The sequence below is a fragment of the Coregonus lavaretus genome (genome assembly GCF_964263955.1).
Source record: "Coregonus lavaretus genome assembly, chromosome: 19".
Classification (NCBI taxonomy): domain Eukaryota; kingdom Metazoa; phylum Chordata; class Actinopteri; order Salmoniformes; family Salmonidae; genus Coregonus; species Coregonus lavaretus.
The window spans coordinates 41487776-41504907 of NC_140006.1; the positions used below are offsets into that span (position 1 = coordinate 41487776).

The window sequence follows — 17132 nt, forward strand, 5'->3', positions numbered from 1 at the left end:
AGGGGACAGTCGTGTTTGTCAGACTTGGCGCTATTCACCTGGAATCCCTGAGACTCCATTTGGGCACGCACGCTCCGACAACACACAAACTTATTTACCACAGTTGCAAATTCTTTGAATAGCCTAGATTTTTTTTTGCCTTGCTTATGCGTAAATTGGTGGCATTTGAAGCTTTCCCTGCAAGGAATTTGTCTTTATAGGCTACCTGGTATCGTTCCTCAAGAGGATGCTGTCTAAAGCCCGATGATGTGCGGGACTTGTTTTCTAAGGGGGATCAGAAGGACATTTGGCTAAACCCTCGTGGACCGTAAATGCATTTTTTATTTAACGGTTATTTTTGCGCCAAACTTCCACACAACCACTCGACCTCTGTCCAACGACTCTTGGCTCGGTTCGGTTCGCCCGCGAGGGAGATGGCCGCACTCGCCAGCTCCTTGATCCGTCAGAAACGCCAGGCGAGGGAGTCAAACAGCGACCGAGTCTCTACTACTAAACGCCGTCCCAGCCCCAGCAAAGATCCACGTTCCATATGCGAGCGCCATTTCTTGGGGGTCTTCAGCAAAGTCCGTTTCTGCAGCGGCAAGAAAAGACCAGCCGCTCGGCGGAGACCAGGTCAGTGCTGTAGTTTTGTGTCAAACGGTTCCCCCGCCCCTCGACCGAGCTGAACTAATGCATTACTGCAGTCGAAGGCTCTATCTAAAAGGCTGGAGGTAGATTTCTCCGCGGTGCCTGAGAATGCAATGCGAAAAATCCACCTGTTCCATAGCTCACGTGTTGTCTGTCGAGAACCACTGCACAGCACAACAGTTTACCCACAACATCCTACCGTATCAGCCTCAATGTAAAAGTATGTATATGTTGTGACGTTACCGATATTAATGTTATGTTGCTGTGATCAGAATGATCGATTATCTTAGCACCATTATTGCCATATTATCCTATAGTCAAAGGCTGTGCATTTTTATTAGAAGGCAGGGTAAATATTGGCTATAGCCTACATATATTCACATATATTTAAGCTTGCTAATTAACATTCATTTTTAACATCTCCCCTGCCAGGTTTAAATTAACGCTACCTTAAATAATTCAATAATTAATGGAGATTGAGACTTAGTGGAGATAAGTTGCACCGCAGTGCACCAAGGCTGTTTTTAAGATGAGATGTTTAATGGTAAATGTTTATTGCAGAGGGGAGGTTTACTGCAGTGTAGGGAGATAGCTATAGGGATGAAGAGGCTACCAGCCATAGTGATGGACACAGACTCTGGGGCTAGTATGCTAAGCTATCATTCTTCCCATTCTCCTGGTGCACAGATAAAGAGGAACAGCCAATCACTCCCCTCCTTAGCCAGCCAATCACTCCCCTCCTTAGCCAGCCAATCACTCCCCTCCTTAGCCAGCCAATCACTCCCCTCCTTAGCCAGCCAATCACTCCCCTCCTTAGCCAGCCAATCACTCCCCTCCTTAGCCAGCCAAAGGCTGTCATGTGATGGACGGGAGGTGCGCCGTCCCCCCACAGACAGACAGACCAGAATCACAGACAGAGGTACAGACAGACAGGCAGAAAGACCAGATCCACAGACAGACAGACAGACAGACAGACAGACAGACAGACAGACAGACAGACAGACAGACAGACAGACAGACAGACAGACATCACATCATCAGACTGGTTAGAACATTTTGACAAGCAGCCTTTGCTGGAGGAATTTGTCTGTTAAAAGAATGTTGTTTTTCCTTCTACCCCCCCCCCCCCCCGTAAGATGCACCCTCCAAACCTCCACAGGTGTCCCGTAAGGGCGGCAGGCTAGGTCAGTAGCTCAGCCTCCATCCGTGTGTGCTGTGTTTCTTTCCGTCTCCACCCCCCCCCCGCATCATCTCGCGCCCATGTCGATACCCCTTTTGCGAGGGAGGGGAGGTGGGAGGGTGGTGGTGGGTGGAGTGTGTGGTGGGGGTGGTGGGGGTGGTGGTGGTGGGAGGGTGGTGTGGAGGTGGGAGGGTGGGGTGGTGGTGGCTTGCAGCACCTGTCTGATGCCAGTGACTCCTCTGATAATTGTTTTGACATTGCTTTCAATTCGGATCTTATTTCTCCTTGTTGTATTTTTCCTTATTTTGTATGTTGTGTGATTTAAGCTCTCTTGCGGTAGTCTCTTCTTCTTTGGCTACTCTCTCCCTCCTCTTCTTCGGGTTTTTTTCTCTCAGTCTTTCAGTTCGAATATCTGATCCGTTTTTACTCTCTCTTTGTTTTGCTCCTCCAGTGTGTGTTTAACATGTGTGTTTAACATGTGTTTAGCATGTGTGTTTAACATGTGTGTCACATGTGGAGTATTGTTGTGTGACTGGGTGGTCTGTTTATCCGTGTGTATTGACGTGCTGTGTTTTTCCCTGTCTAAAGTGTCGTCTATAGCAGTTGAGGTGATCATTCATCATTTCATGGTCATAACGCCGTTTGTCAACATACCCAACTGTCCCCGTTTATGTCTCTACATTGTCACACTTGAGGTTGTGCAAACACACAGGCACATCCTCCCATGGTGGGCGTATCCCAAGCACAAACACAGGCAATTTGTTATTTCACTGTCCACCCTCTCCCCCTATTTCCTTCTCCTCTCACATACCTGCATACTTCATTTGCACTCAAACGCACCCACCCACCCACCCACCACAGGAGGTTGCTGTCTTCTTAATTAGGGAGGACGGGCTCGTGGTAATGGCTGGAGCGGAATTAATGGAATGGTATCAAATACGTCAAACGCATGGTTGATGTCATTCCATTTGCTCCGTTCCAGCCATTATTACGAGCCGTCCTCCTCTCAGCAGCCTCCACTGCCACACAACACAACACAACACAACACAACAAAAGCACGTCCATTGTGTTTCCCGCCCCTCTGAATGGAGCAGATGTGCTCTGCTGTCAGTGATCACAAAGACCATGTTCAAGTCTTTATTTATTGTAGTGCAGTTATCACATTTGATTTAGTAAGGTCCCCCCCGCTATCCCCCACAACATTCCCACCAGCTCCCACACCACTATCCCCCTCCCCCTACCACTCTCCCCCCTCCCCCTAACCTCCCCCCTATCCCTCACTCCACTCTCCCCCTACACCATTGTCACCCCCCCATCCCCCACACCACTCTCCCTGCCCTACCCATGATGGATTATGGCGGGCCTGTCCCAGAGATTGACGGCTCTGCCGCCGGTGGTAGGTGAGTTGTGGATTGATGGACAGAATGATGTACAGTTGAGCCGACATGAACCTCCACTGATGCGAGGTCAGCTTGCAGGCCAACCCTGGGCTCAACGACAGTACGGATCAAATGCCACATATCTGCTCCAGGACCAGCCCTGGAGTCCACTGGGGATCCCCTGTGGACACTGGCGATGATTCTGATTCTGTTCTGAGGTCAGATGCTACTCCGTCAGCCCTCTCTGAACACTTCACCTCTAGAGAGAGCTGGTCTTGATCAATGAAGGGTTTAATTTAAAGGCCAAGAAAATTCAATTGAATAATGAACTTGTATACAAGGACAATTTTGTTTGTTTAGCTCAAACAAAGTACAGGATTATTATTGACTTTCCGTTCACTCTCACTTTGATGATGAAGGTTATTTTGAACTATCACAGATTAGAAAAGAACAGGTTGTACGATGGTTGACCCAGTTGATAAGATTATACAGTTGGATCATAACTGTCGTAGCTTCAAATGAACCTTCACAAACACATGACTCCATAAGCAGCATCACTATCAGAATACAGGGACTCTTTTCGAGCATCTACTGTTCAATCCAAATCTAACACATTTGTTTCATAAATCCCAAATATTGAAGGACAAAAAATTCAAGAATGTTTTATTTTCACTGCTAAGTGCCCCTGTTGATAAGCTCAATAGAAACTAAAAGAACTACACATTAACCATCACTGAGAGTTCAACCTGGTCTCAGAGAATTCGTATTATTCTGTAAGCAAATCCGAGACTCCATTTAGTACGATATGTTACGTTTCGTATGGTATGAATTAATTTGTGGATGTCCATCACCCATTTCGTATGATATGTTGCGAATTACAATTCGTATTATATGTTACCAATTTGAAAACGTACAATATGTTACCAGTTGGCAAAACGTACAATATGTTACGAATTTGCAAAACGTATGATATGTTAAGAATTCTAGCTAGGTGGCTAGGTGGCTAACGTTAGCTAGCTGGCTAACGTTAGCTAGGCTAGGGGTTAGGGTTCAAATCAAATCAAATCAAATTGTATTTGTCACATGCGCCGAATACAACAGGTGTAGACCTTACAGTGAAATGCATACTTACAAGCCCTTAACCAACAATGCAGTTTTAACAGATAAGTAAAAAATAAAATAACAAATAAATAACAAATAATGAAAGAGCAGCAGTAAAAAACATACTTTTTCACGTTTTTTCTTGCCGTGGGCGAAAGACTCCCATAGCCTTGGGCTAAGCCTCCTGATCCACCTGCTCCCTCACAAGCCCAACGCTACCACAAGCACCACAAAGTTGGCGAGGCTATATACAGGGGGTACCGGTACAGAGTCAATGTGCGGGGGCACAGGTTAGTCGAGGTAATTGAGGTAATATGTACATGTAAGTAGAGTTAAAGTGACTATGCATAGATTAGGGGTTAGGGTTAGGGTTAAGTTTAGGAGTTAGGTTAAGGTTAGGGTTAGGGGAAGGGTTAGCTGACATGCCAAATAGTTACAAAGTAGCAAGTAGTTGAAAAGTTGCTAATCCGTGATGAGACGAACTCGCAACCTTTGGGTTGCTAGACGATCACATTATACACCCGACCAACATCCTATCTTATGTAACCATACCAACCGTAACATATCATACTAATTTAAGTGTCCTGGATTTACATTTACTATGTCTAGTCTATGAGACCAGGCTGTTTCTCTTACATTTTACATTTTAGTCATTTAGCAGACGCTCTTATCCAGAGCGACTTACAGTTAGTGAGTGCATACATTTTCATACTGGCCCCCCCGTGGGAATCGAACCCACAACCCTGGCGTTGCAAAGCACCCCCACCTTTTCCCAACGAAAACATACTTTTTCGTGTTTTTTCTTGCCGTGGGCGAAAGACTCCCATAGCCTTGGGCTAAGCCTCCTAATCCACCTGCTCCCTCACAAGCCCAACGCTACCACAAGCACCACAAAGTTGGAGGGCAACTCAAGTTTCAAGTTTTCATGTCACGTGCACAAGCACACTGAAATGCCTTTCTTGCAACCTCTAACCCCAACAATGCAGTAATCAATAACAATGTAATACTAAAAATAACAAGGTAGAACAAAAACACACAAGATATAAAAATAAGAAGAACACGATAAAGTAAGTAAGCGTCCTATATACAGGGTAAGTTCCAATACCATATTTACAATGTGCAGGGATACTGGAGTGATGGCGGTAGATATGTATAGGGGTAAGGGCTCACTCTCGGGCTCCCGAGTGGCGCAGCGGCATCTCAGTGCTACAGGCGTCACTACAGACCCTGGTTAGATTCCAGGCTATATCACAATCCGGCGTGATTGGGAGTCCCGTAGGGCGGTGCACAATTGGTCCAGGTTTGGCCCGGGGGTAGGCCGTCATTGTAAATAAGAATTTGTTCTTAACTGACTTGCCTAGTTAAATAAAACAAAAAAAGGTCACTAGTCATCAGGATATAATACTCAGGGTTATTTATAGATGGTATAACATTTTGACTATCCTCAGGATATAAACATAGCCTTTGATTGGGGATCATTTGTAGAGTTGAAAGCCCTAAACGGCACAATAAACATAGTAGATTTTTTGTTAGTCAAATCCACATTATGAAGTACTGGCTCACTAAAATCCCCAAGCCCATTTAGATGCAAACAGTTACTTAGGGCTGAATAACTCCACAACTATTGTTTGTATCCCAATGACGTCAGTGATTTACGCAAAAGTTCAAGTTAAGTGCATAAAAAGTTAGCATTCGTCTCTTGATGAATAGTGGAAAAATCTGAGTGAATCCACAAGTCACTCTCCTGATGAAAATGGTAAAGATGTACCCAAGATCAGGCAAATCTCAACCCCCAAAACCCCAAACTTAGGTCAGTTGCTGTTGTACCATAATAGATGAATTCCAGATTACATCAACACCTTCAAGAACCACCCATTAACCTCACCAGTGTACAAGAGGGCAATAGATACTGTATCTCTAATGGTTACAGGTGCATCAGGATTCAAGGATCAGTTTTCCACGTAGAGGTTAGGAGATACCTTAGCCAGGAAGTTGGCAATACAACAAGATAACAGTTAAGATGCATAGGTTACTATCATGTTACAAGACTATAAGACCACCCATCGATTATTTTGAATTTTCTTGTTCTAGACCAAGTCTATTCTGACCCCTGACCCTGACACCAATCTGGTACCCATACTTTTTACCGTTAACCCTATCCCCAACATGTGTTTTACTAGTTTGTCAATGTGTTCAGCAGTGGAGAGGTGTCAGGTAGTAGGGGTGTGGTCTGACGTGCCCCTGGGGGGTGGGGCGTGGTGGGGTCTGTCCTTTGTTTCAGAGCCGCAGCTGAAGGGCATCGTGACGCGACTGTTCAGCCAGCAGGGCTTCTACCTGCAGATGCAGCCGGACGGCTCTATCGATGGCAGCAAGGATGAGAACAGCGACTACAGTGAGTAATTGGTTCGGCACTACGACTCCCAGCATGCCGCATGGTTACCAAGAGTTACTGGCCCCATTCCAATTCCTTAAAAGTGTGTCCTTCCTTCCTGTGTTTCTTGATGTAATCATTGATTAGGCATGATTCGACAGGTGAACGCAAAGGCTCCACCACATGGCTTTCACCTGTCCAGTATTTTCTGATCAGTGATTGCTTCAAGGAAGGGAGGAAGGAAGGATGCACTTATAAATACTCTGAACTGGGATACTCACGTTACCCCATTTAGCATTGCTTAATTTATGGTATTGCATGATATGAGGATGACTGAGGGTCTGACTTACTAAACTAGCTAATTTGGCTATTTAGTATTTACAGCAGTGGAGGCTTCTCGGAGGAGGAAGGGGAGGACCATCCTCCTCTGTGAATTTCATTAAAATAAAAATAGTGAAATATTTAGATGAAACTATACTAAATATATTCACGTCATCAAATAATTGATTGTAACACACTGTTTTGCAATGAAGGTCTACAGTAGCCTCAACAGCACTCTTTAGGGTAGCACCATTGTGTAGCCGGAGGACATCTAGCTTCCGTCCTCCTCTTGGTACATCGACTTCAATACAAAACCTAGGAGGCTCATGGTTCTCACCCCCTTCCATAGACCTACACAATAATTATGACAACTTCCGGAGGACGTCCTCCAACCTATCAGAGCTCTTGCAGCATGAACTGACATGTTGTCCACCCAATCAAAGGATCAGAGAATGAATCTAGTACTGAAAGCATAAGCTATAGCTAGCTAGCACTGCAGTGCATAAAATGTGGTGAATAATTGACTCAAAGATAGAGAGACAGTAGTTGAACAGTTTTGAACAAATTTATTTCTTAAAAAATGAAGGAGAAGCAAGAGAGAGAGCTAACTATATTTTGTTGTATTTTTATTCACTTTCACTTACTTAGCTAGCGAATGCAGCTAGCTAGTTTAGCCTACTCAAACACCCGGCTCAAACAGAGAGGGATGCTATGTTAGCTAGCTGGCTATGGCTATCCAACACTGGAACTCTTCCAAGTCAAGGTAAGCTTTTGGTTTTATTAATTTATTGCCACCGTGGCCCGCCGGTGTAACTGCTAAACATTTTAATTGCCCTAGCAGAGCTGGTTAGGCTGTTTTCATGTTATCTAGAGTGTTGGTGACTGTAACTGTGCTGCTGGCATCAATTTAATTATGTTTTATTGCCGACGTTTACTGACACCGGTCATATTCAACGGGGGTTGAGCGTTCGTAAATTCATCAGTTATTCGGCACACTCAGACAAGAGTGCTCTGAAATCGGAGTAGATAGCCAGAGTAAATTTCGAAAGCATCCTATGACGTTAGCTAATATGGTGACAATGATGTAGGCTGTGTGTAGCGGTTATCGATTATGATATGAAGGTTTGGCTTTGGAAAGGTTTTTTCGCCTGGTCACAGACAGCTGATATGTTGAAGGAATTATACAACATGCAAAGTGATGATGCTGTTTGTATGTGGCTATTATGAAAGTAAACTGTATTTGTGTGTGATCAGGGGTGTATTCATTCCGCCGATTCTGTTGAAAAACGTTTCTTAAACGGGAGAAAACTGAGCGAAACAGGGATAAACATACCTGAATTTGTCCAATAGAAACTCTTGCTACTGTTGGACTAATGATTACATCCTAGATCAGCTAGATGCAGGCAAGAGTGTGCAAGGCGGTATAGAATGTGTCACTGTCTGTCACCTTGATTACTCAAATTTCTCGACCCGTACGTTGTAAACTTTTATTCATAAGCTAGGTTGTAGCAACCTAAAAAATTTGAGTATAATGTAGTAGCCTAAACTTATCGATGTTACATTGAGCTGGGTAAATTGAATATGAAAGCAGTCATCCAATATGCTGTAATAGAAATAAGGCCATGCTCCTAAAAATTATTATCGCCCTCCATCATCTTAAACAGCACCGACCGCCACTGATTTACAGTGAAACAAAATGTGTGTGAAGTATTGTTCTAGTTTAGTGCCAACATCTACTGCCAAGATCTATAACTATGTAAAATAGATCAGCCTCAAACAATCAATTGGTTTGAACGTATAAACAATGTCTTGGAGATTAGTCAATTCACATATATGATTTTGTGTCTGTGGTACAGTTTTAGGCTTGCTAAAAACCTCCAAACCCTTAGTAAATCAGCTCATAGTTATCTGAAGACTGCTTTTCTTAATCAGTTGCAATATCAGTGTAATATTGAGAACTAAACATCCTAGGGGTCGATTCCTTATTTATTTTGGGGTTTTTTTGTTGGCATTTTACCCCCTTTTTCTCCCCAATTTCGTGGGATCAAATTGATAGTTACAGTCTTGTCCCATCGCTGCAACTCCCGTACGGACACGGGAGAGGTCGAAGGTCGAGAGTCGTGTGTCCTCTGAAACACAACCCAACCCAACCGAGCCGCACTGCTTCTTGACACAGTGCCCGCTTAACCTGGAAGCCAGCCGCACCAATGTGTCGGAGGAAACACCGTACACCTGGCGACCGAGTCAGCGTGCACTGCGCCCGGCCCGCCACAGGAGTCGCTAATGCACGATGGGTTCAAGAACATCCCTGCCGGCCAAACCCTCCCCTACCCTGGACGACGCTGGGCCAACTGTGCGCCGCCCCATGGGTCTCCTGGTCGCGAACCAGGATCTCTAGTGGCACAGCTAGCACTGCGATGCAGTGCCTTAGACCGCTGCGCCACTCGGGAGGCCCTCTAGGGGTCAATTCCATAATAATTTTTATTTAAAAAAAAATACTATTTGCATTCAAATTTGCATGTCCAACTGAGAACACTGAAATATATATTTTTTATATCAAATGGAAGCACCTAGCAAAGCTTCCCTTGTGTGCCACTGTGTGGATGTAAGTGTCACATTGTTTTGATTTAAACAGCTCTAAAGCCTGTGATTATCGCAACTGCATTTTCGCTGTGGATGTTCATGACTGGTAATAAATCCAATTGAAGGAACTTCTTTCTCAGGAGATATCTGGTCCAAAGGATCCTTCCACCAGTCATTTCGCTTCACTTTTATGGTATGAAAGGACTGTTGGAAGTATGGTATCAGGACATCCCCACCTCTGGGCAATCCTCTCACTAACAGCAGTGGTGGAAAAAGTACCCAATGTTCATACTTGAGTAAAAGTAAAGATACCTTAATAGAAAATGACTCAAGTAAAAGTGAAAGTCACCCATTAAAATACTACTTGAGTAAAAGTCAAAAAGTATTTGGTTTTAAATATACTTAATTGCTCAAATATACTTAAGTATCAAAAGTAAAAGTATAAATAATTTCTAATTCCTTATACAGTGAAGGGGAAAAAGTATTTGATCCCCTGCTGATTTTGTACGTTTGCCCACTGACAAAGAAATGATCACTGACAAAGAAATGATCATTTTAATGGTAGGTTTATTTGAACAGTGAGCGACAGAATAACAAAACAAAAAAATCATTTCAAAAATGTTATAAATTCATTTGCATTTTAATGAGGGAAATAAGTATTTGACCCCCTCTCAATCAGAAAGATTTCTGGCTCCCAGGTGTCTTTTATACAGGTAACGAGCTGAGATTAGGAGCACACTCTTAAAGGGAGTGCTCCTAATCTCAGTTTGTTACCTGTATAAAAGACACCTGTCCACAGAAGCAATCAATCAATCAGATTCCAAACTCTCCACCGTGGCCAAGACCAAAGAGCTTTCTAAGGATGTCAGGGACAAGATTGTAGACCTACACAAGGCTGGAATGGGCTACAAGACCATCGCCAAGCAGCTTGGTGAGAAGGTGACAACAGTTGGTGCGATTATTCGCAAATGGAAGAAACACAAAATAACTGTCATTCTCCCTCGGCCTGGGGTTCCATGCAAGATCTCACCTCGTGGAGTTGCAATGATCATGAGAACGGTGAGGAATCAGCCCAGAACTACACGGGAGGATCTTGTCAATGATCTCAAGGCAGCTGGGACCATAGTCACCAGGAAAACAATTGGTAACACACTACGCCGTGAAGGACTGAAATCCTGCAGCGCCCGCAAGGTCCCCCTGCTCAAGAAAGCACATATACAGGTCCGTCTGAAGTTTGCCAATGAACATCTGAATGATTCAGAGGAGAACTGGGTGAAAGTGTTGTGGTCAGATGAGACCAAAATCGAGCTCTTTGGCATCAACTCAACTCGCCGTGTTTGGAGGAGGAGGAATGCTGCCTATGACCCAAAGAACACCATCCCCACCGTCAAACATGGAGGTGAAAACATTATGCTTTGGGGGTGTTTTTCTGCTAAGGGGACAGGACAACTTTACCGCATCAAAGGGACGATGGACGGGGCCATGTACCGTCAAATCTTGAGTGAGAACCTCCTTCCCTCAGCCAGGGCATTGAAAATGGGTCGTGAATGGTTATTCCTGCATGACAATGACCCAAAACACACGGCCAAGGCAACAAAGGAGTGGCTCAAGAAGAAGCACATTAAGGTCCTGGAGTGGCCTAGCCAGTCTCCAGACCTTAATCCCATAGAAAATCTGTGGAGGGAGCTGAAGGTTCGAGTTGCCAAACGTCAGCCTCGAAACCTTAATGACTTGGAGAAAATCTGCAAAGAGGAGTGGGACAAAATCCCTCCTGAGATGTGTGCAAACCTGGTGGCCAACTACAAGAAATGTCTGACCTCTGTGATTGCCAACAAGGGTTTTGCCACCAATCACTAAGTCATGTTTTGCAGAGGGGTCAAATAATTATTTCCCTCATTAAAATGCAAATCAATTTATAACATTTTTGACATGCGTTTTTCTGGATTTTTTTGTTGTTATTCTGTCTCTCACTGTCAGTGGGCAAACGTACAAAATCAGCAGGAGATCAAATACTATTTTCCCTCACTGTATATATATATATATATAATATTATTTATTTTACGCTGTATGTATTTTTAGGCCTGTTGTAAATATGTATTATTGTAGCTTCACCATCTTTATTGCAAACATAAATACAAATACACACATAACTTTAGGCTTCATATTCATTTGACAGAGGTAATGAACTGCCCATTGATCAGCACAGCAGTTGATAAAACAGGACCATGTTTGCAAAACAAGTGTTGTCTGAGCTTATGTAAATATTACACAGGTAAACTAACGGTTACAGAAATCAGGAATGCAGACAGGCTCTATGTATGAGCGACTGTGTCCAACACACCACCACCTGTTGTTACTGTATGTTGGGCACCAACTGACCAAATTTCTTTTTTTTCTCAATGACATTTATTGCTAAAGTAAAGGTTTAAGGAAATACAGGCAGGCACCACATTACTACAAGACAAAACAGCTCGATCAATCAAGCATAATGGGCTTGCGTTCATATAATACAAATAAACTTGAAAAGGTAGCGGAATGGGATTAGTGTGGTGTGTGAAGAATCCAATACTTTAACTTGTATGTGGTACAAATCACATTATTGTGGGATCACCTCCTTTAAGAGTATGTATTAGGTTGTACGAGATGGTTTGAATCCTAAGCAACCTGCATACACATTGTTTGAAGTGAAATAGACCAACATAGCTACTGAGTGGCGCAGCGGTCTAAGGCACTGCATCTCAGTGCTTGAGGCGTCACTACAGACCCCCTGGTTCAATTCCAGGCTGTATCACAACCGGCCGTGATTGGGAGTCCCATAGGGTGGTGCACAATTGGCCCAGCGTCGTCCGGGTTTGGCCGGTGTAGGCCGTCATTATAAATAAGAATTTGTTCTAAACTAACTTGCCTAGTTAAATAAAGGTAAAATAAAAATAAATAAATAAAAGTAGTAGGTCAAAGCTTTGTGCTGGAAAACCTTGGTAGAGCATGGGTGGAGCGGGCATTGTGGTGCTCATGAATTTCCTTTCTATTTTGGCTTCAGACCAATGCCTATTTCTCACTTAAAACTTTGTTTTTTGTTTTTAATTATATGAATAGATTACCACTCACGTATTGATCTGTGTGATGGAGTATTAAAATAATAGATTACCTCCTATTGATCGATGTGATGGATTATTAGAATAATACAGTGGCTTGCGAAAGTATTCACCCCCCTTGGCATTTTTCCTATTTTGTTGCCTTACAACCTGTTAAATTAAAATGGATTTTTGGGAGGTTTGTATCATTTGATTTACACAACATGTCTACCACTTTGAAGATGCAAAATATTTTTTATTGTGAAACAAACAAGAAATAAGACAAAAAACAGAACTTGAGCGTGCATAACTATTCCCCCCCCCCCCCCCCCCCCCCTCCCCTCCCCTCCCCCCCAAAGTCATTACTTAGTAGAGCCACCTTTTTCAGCAATTACAGCTGCAAGTCTCTTGGGGTATGTCTTTATAAGCTTGGCACATCTAGCCACTGGGATTTTTGCCCATTCTTCAAGGCAAAACTGCTCCAGCTCCTTCAAGTTGGATGGGTTCCGCTGGTGTACAGCAATCGGTAAGTCATACCACAGATTCTCAATTGGCCATTACAAGACATTTAAATGTTTCCCCTTAAACCACTCAAGTGTTGCTTTAGCAGTATGCTTAGGGTCATTGTCCTGCTGGAAGGTGAACCTCCTTCCCAGTCTCAAATCTCTGGAAGACTGAAACAGGTTTCCCTCAAGAATTTCCCTGTATTTAGCGCCATCCATCATTCCTTCAATTCTGACCAGTTTCCCAGTCCCTGCCGATTAAAAACATCCCCACAGCATGATGCTGGTGTTCTCGGGGTGATGAGAGGTGTTGGGTTTGCGCCAGACATAGCGTTTTCCTTGATGGCCAAAAAGCTCAATTTTAGTCTCATCTGACCAGAGTACCTTCTTCCATATGTTTGGGGAGTCTCCCACATGCCTTTTGGCGAACACCAAACGTGTTTGCTTATTTTTTTCTTTAACCTCTTAAGGCCCAAGCTGTTTTTTTACATGCATTTTTTATTTCTCTTTGCTATTTGGGCTTATTGGAACCTAATTAGAATAAAAACTAAGTATCATCTTTTGATATGATGTACTTTTAGAGAAAAATGATGTCCACATATGTGGATTCATGGTCCGAATTGCATTAGGCTAACATTTTCAACACAACTAATTTAAGTATGCATGTATGTATTTAGTGATTTAATTGTTATTTATTTCATTGGGACCATGTACAGCTTTTTAGCTGCATCAGAGCTAGCTTTTTTCCCATTTTACGTGTGTGCATGTTTACAAGCATATTAGCTGTTTCGAGGAGCCTCAGTCCATAAGTACACATACGTGTACTTCATGTTTAGCGACCTACAAAGTTGCTAGTTTTACACTTTTTTTTTCAAATTTGCATGTCATGACAAATATACAAGGCTTTTATAAATATCTAAATCAGAATAAGCCATGAAATATGACAGAACTTCTACACAATTGTGGACATAAGAGCTAAAAAGTGCTGTCCACGTATGTGACCACTAAGCCCTAGGAGGTTAAGCAATGGCTTTTTCTGGCCACTCTTCCGTAAAGCCCAGCTCTGTGGAGTGTATGGCTTAAAGTGGTCCTATGGACAGATACTCCAATCTCCGCTGTGGAGCTTTGCAGCTCCTTCAGGGTTATCTTTGGTCTCTTTGTTGCCTCTCTGATTAATGTCCTCCTTGCCTGGTCCGTGAGTTTTGGTGGGCGGCCCTCTCTTGGCAGGTTTGTTGTGGTGCCATATTCTTTACATTTTTTAATAATGGATTTAATGGTGCTCCGTGGGATGTTCAAAGTTTCAGATATTTTTTTATAACCCAACCCTGATCTGTACTTCTCCACAACTTTGTCCCTGACCTGTTTGGAGAGCTCCTTGGTCTTCATGGTGCCACTTGCTTGGTGGTGCCCCTTGCTTAGTGGTGTTGCAGACTCTGGGGCCTTTCAGAACAAGTGTATATATACTGAGATCATATGACAGATCATGTGACACTTAGATTGCACACAGGTGGACTTTATTTAACTAATTATGTGACTTCTGAAGGTAATTGGTTGCACCAGATCTTATTTAGGGGATTCATAGCAAAGGGGGTGAATACATATGCATGCACCACTTTTCCGTTATTTATTTTTCAGAATTCTTTGAAACAAATTATTTATTTCCTTCCACTTCACCAATTTGGACTATTTTGTGTATGTCCATTACATGAAATCCAAATAAAAATCAATTTAAATTACAGGTTGTAATACTTTTGCAAGGCACTGTAGATTACCTCCACCCTTGAACTGCTCAAACACCCTCCTGACCTCTGTCATGTGCTGCAGCGATGTCAGGAATAATTTCTTTTCAGGAGGCGGTTTGGTCGTTTGTTGGTTTGTTGGGTGAACACTCACTGCATACTAGGTGTGGCCAGCTCTGGTGAAACCAGACCGATATTTCAGTTGCATTTATTTGGCTACTGTAATTTCACTCCAATAAAAAATGGTCCACGCTAATTCTCTAGGCAGCAATCTGAAGGCGACTCTGGCAAGGACAAACTTGATTTCAGAGAACAGGAGGAATTCATGCACCAATGCAAAACATTGTATTTATTGTAATTATCCAAAATGAGACATTTAGTTTCTAAATGTCATGTCATGATATTTGTTGGTGGGTTGATAGAACTGGTTTAGGGTGCAGGTGGCTGCATTTACAGGTCTGAGTGGGCATTTTATTGATAATATGATTGACTGGTAAGTTAGAACACAATTACACGAGAATGCTGGTAACCTCCAATAAATTAATTAACAACCGCGTTCAATATTGAGTCAGCAATCCGACGCTCTGTAATTTCATTGCGTCGTCGGTTGATCGCCTCTCTATAATTACCTGCACAAATTGAGGCTCATGATGACATCGTTAGTTATGAGAGGCTCATGATGACATTGTTAGTTATGAGAGGCTCATGAAGACATCGTTAGTTATGAGAGGCTCATGATGACATCGTTGGTTATGAGAGGCTCAGGATGACATCGTTGGTTATGAGAGGCTCATGATGACATCGTTGGTTATGAGAGGCTCATGAAGACATCGTTAGTTATGAGAGGCTCATGATGACATCGTTAGTTATGAGAGGCTCATGATGACATCGTTAGTTATGAGAGGCTCATTATGACATCGTTAGTTATGAGAGGCTCATGATGACATCGTTAGTTATGAGAGGCTCATGATGACATCGTTAGTTATGAGAGGCTCATGATGACATCGTTAGTTATGAGAGGCTCATGATGACGTCGTTAGTTATGAGAGGCTCATGATGACATCGATGGTTATGAGAGGCTCATGATGACGTCGTTAGTTATGAGAGGCTCATGATGACATCGTTAGTTATGAGAGGCTCATGATGACATCGTTAGTTATGAGAGGCTCATGATGACATCGTTAGTTATGAGAGGCTCATGATGACGTCGTTAGTTATGAGAGGCTCATGATGACATCGATGGTTATGAGAGGCTCATGATGACGTCGTTAGTTATGAGAGGCTCATGATGACATCGTTAGTTATGAGAGGCTCATGATGACATCGTTAGTTATGAGAGGCTCATGATGACATCGTTAGTTATGAGAGGCTCATGATGACATCGTTAGTTATGAGAGGCTCATGATGACATCGTTAGTTATGAGAGGCTCATGATGACATCGATGGTTATGAGAGGCTCATGATGACGTCGTTAGTTATGAGAGGCTCATGATGACATCGTTAGTTATGAGAGGCTCATGATGACATCGATGGTTATGAGAGGCTCATGATGACGTCGTTAGTTATGAGAGGCTCATGATGACATCGATGGTTATGAGAGGCTCATGATGACATCGTTAGTTATGAGAGGCTCATGATGACATCGTTAGTTATGAGAGGCTCATGATGACATCGATGGTTATGAGAGGCTCATGATGACGTCGTTAGTTATGAGAGGCTCATGATGACATCGTTAGTTATGAGAGGCTCATGATGACATCGTTAGTTATGAGAGGCTCATTATGACATCGTTAGTTATGAGAGGCTCATGATGACATCGTTAGTTATGAGAGGCTCATGATGACATCGTTAGTTATGAGAGGCTCATGATGACATCGTTAGTTATGAGAGGCTCATGATGACATCGTTAGTTATGAGAGGCTCATGATGACATCGATGGTTATGAGAGGCTCATGATGACATCGTTAGTTATGAGAGGCTCATGATGACATCGTTAGTTATGAGAGGCTCATGATGACATCGATGGTTATGAGAGGCTCATGATGACATCGTTAGTTATGAGAGACTCATGATGACATCATTGGTTACGAGAGGCCAGCTCCATATACAGTGCTAGTTCTTCCCCTGCTCTAGCCTCTCCAAGGCTCTCTCAGCTGCATCCACTCCATCCCACCAAGTCTCACCCAAAGGATTATAGGAACTGCCCTTCCCATTTCCACGGCCCAGAACATTCTTAAACCGTCCTGGGGTTTTA

General features: G+C 43.1%; 1 protein-coding gene across 3 annotated transcripts in view; it reads left to right on the forward strand.

The window, feature by feature from the left end:
• The window catches only part of LOC311146592 (fibroblast growth factor 12-like), a gene marked incomplete at both ends in the record, with an annotated part of 51824 nt that overhangs the window by 13517 nt on the left and 21175 nt on the right, over window positions 1–17132 (forward strand). The window contains 3 exons of one of the 3 annotated variants that reach the window (XM_084183114.1): window positions 414–612; window positions 1764–1811; window positions 6569–6679. In XM_084183114.1, the coding sequence (XP_084039240.1) occupies window positions 414–612; window positions 1764–1811; window positions 6569–6679 (358 nt within the window). Of the gene's footprint in view, window positions 1–413; window positions 613–1763; window positions 1812–6568; window positions 6680–17132 lie in introns of those variants that run through there. The other 2 variants (XM_084183115.1, XM_084183116.1) reach the window with 2 other exon arrangements.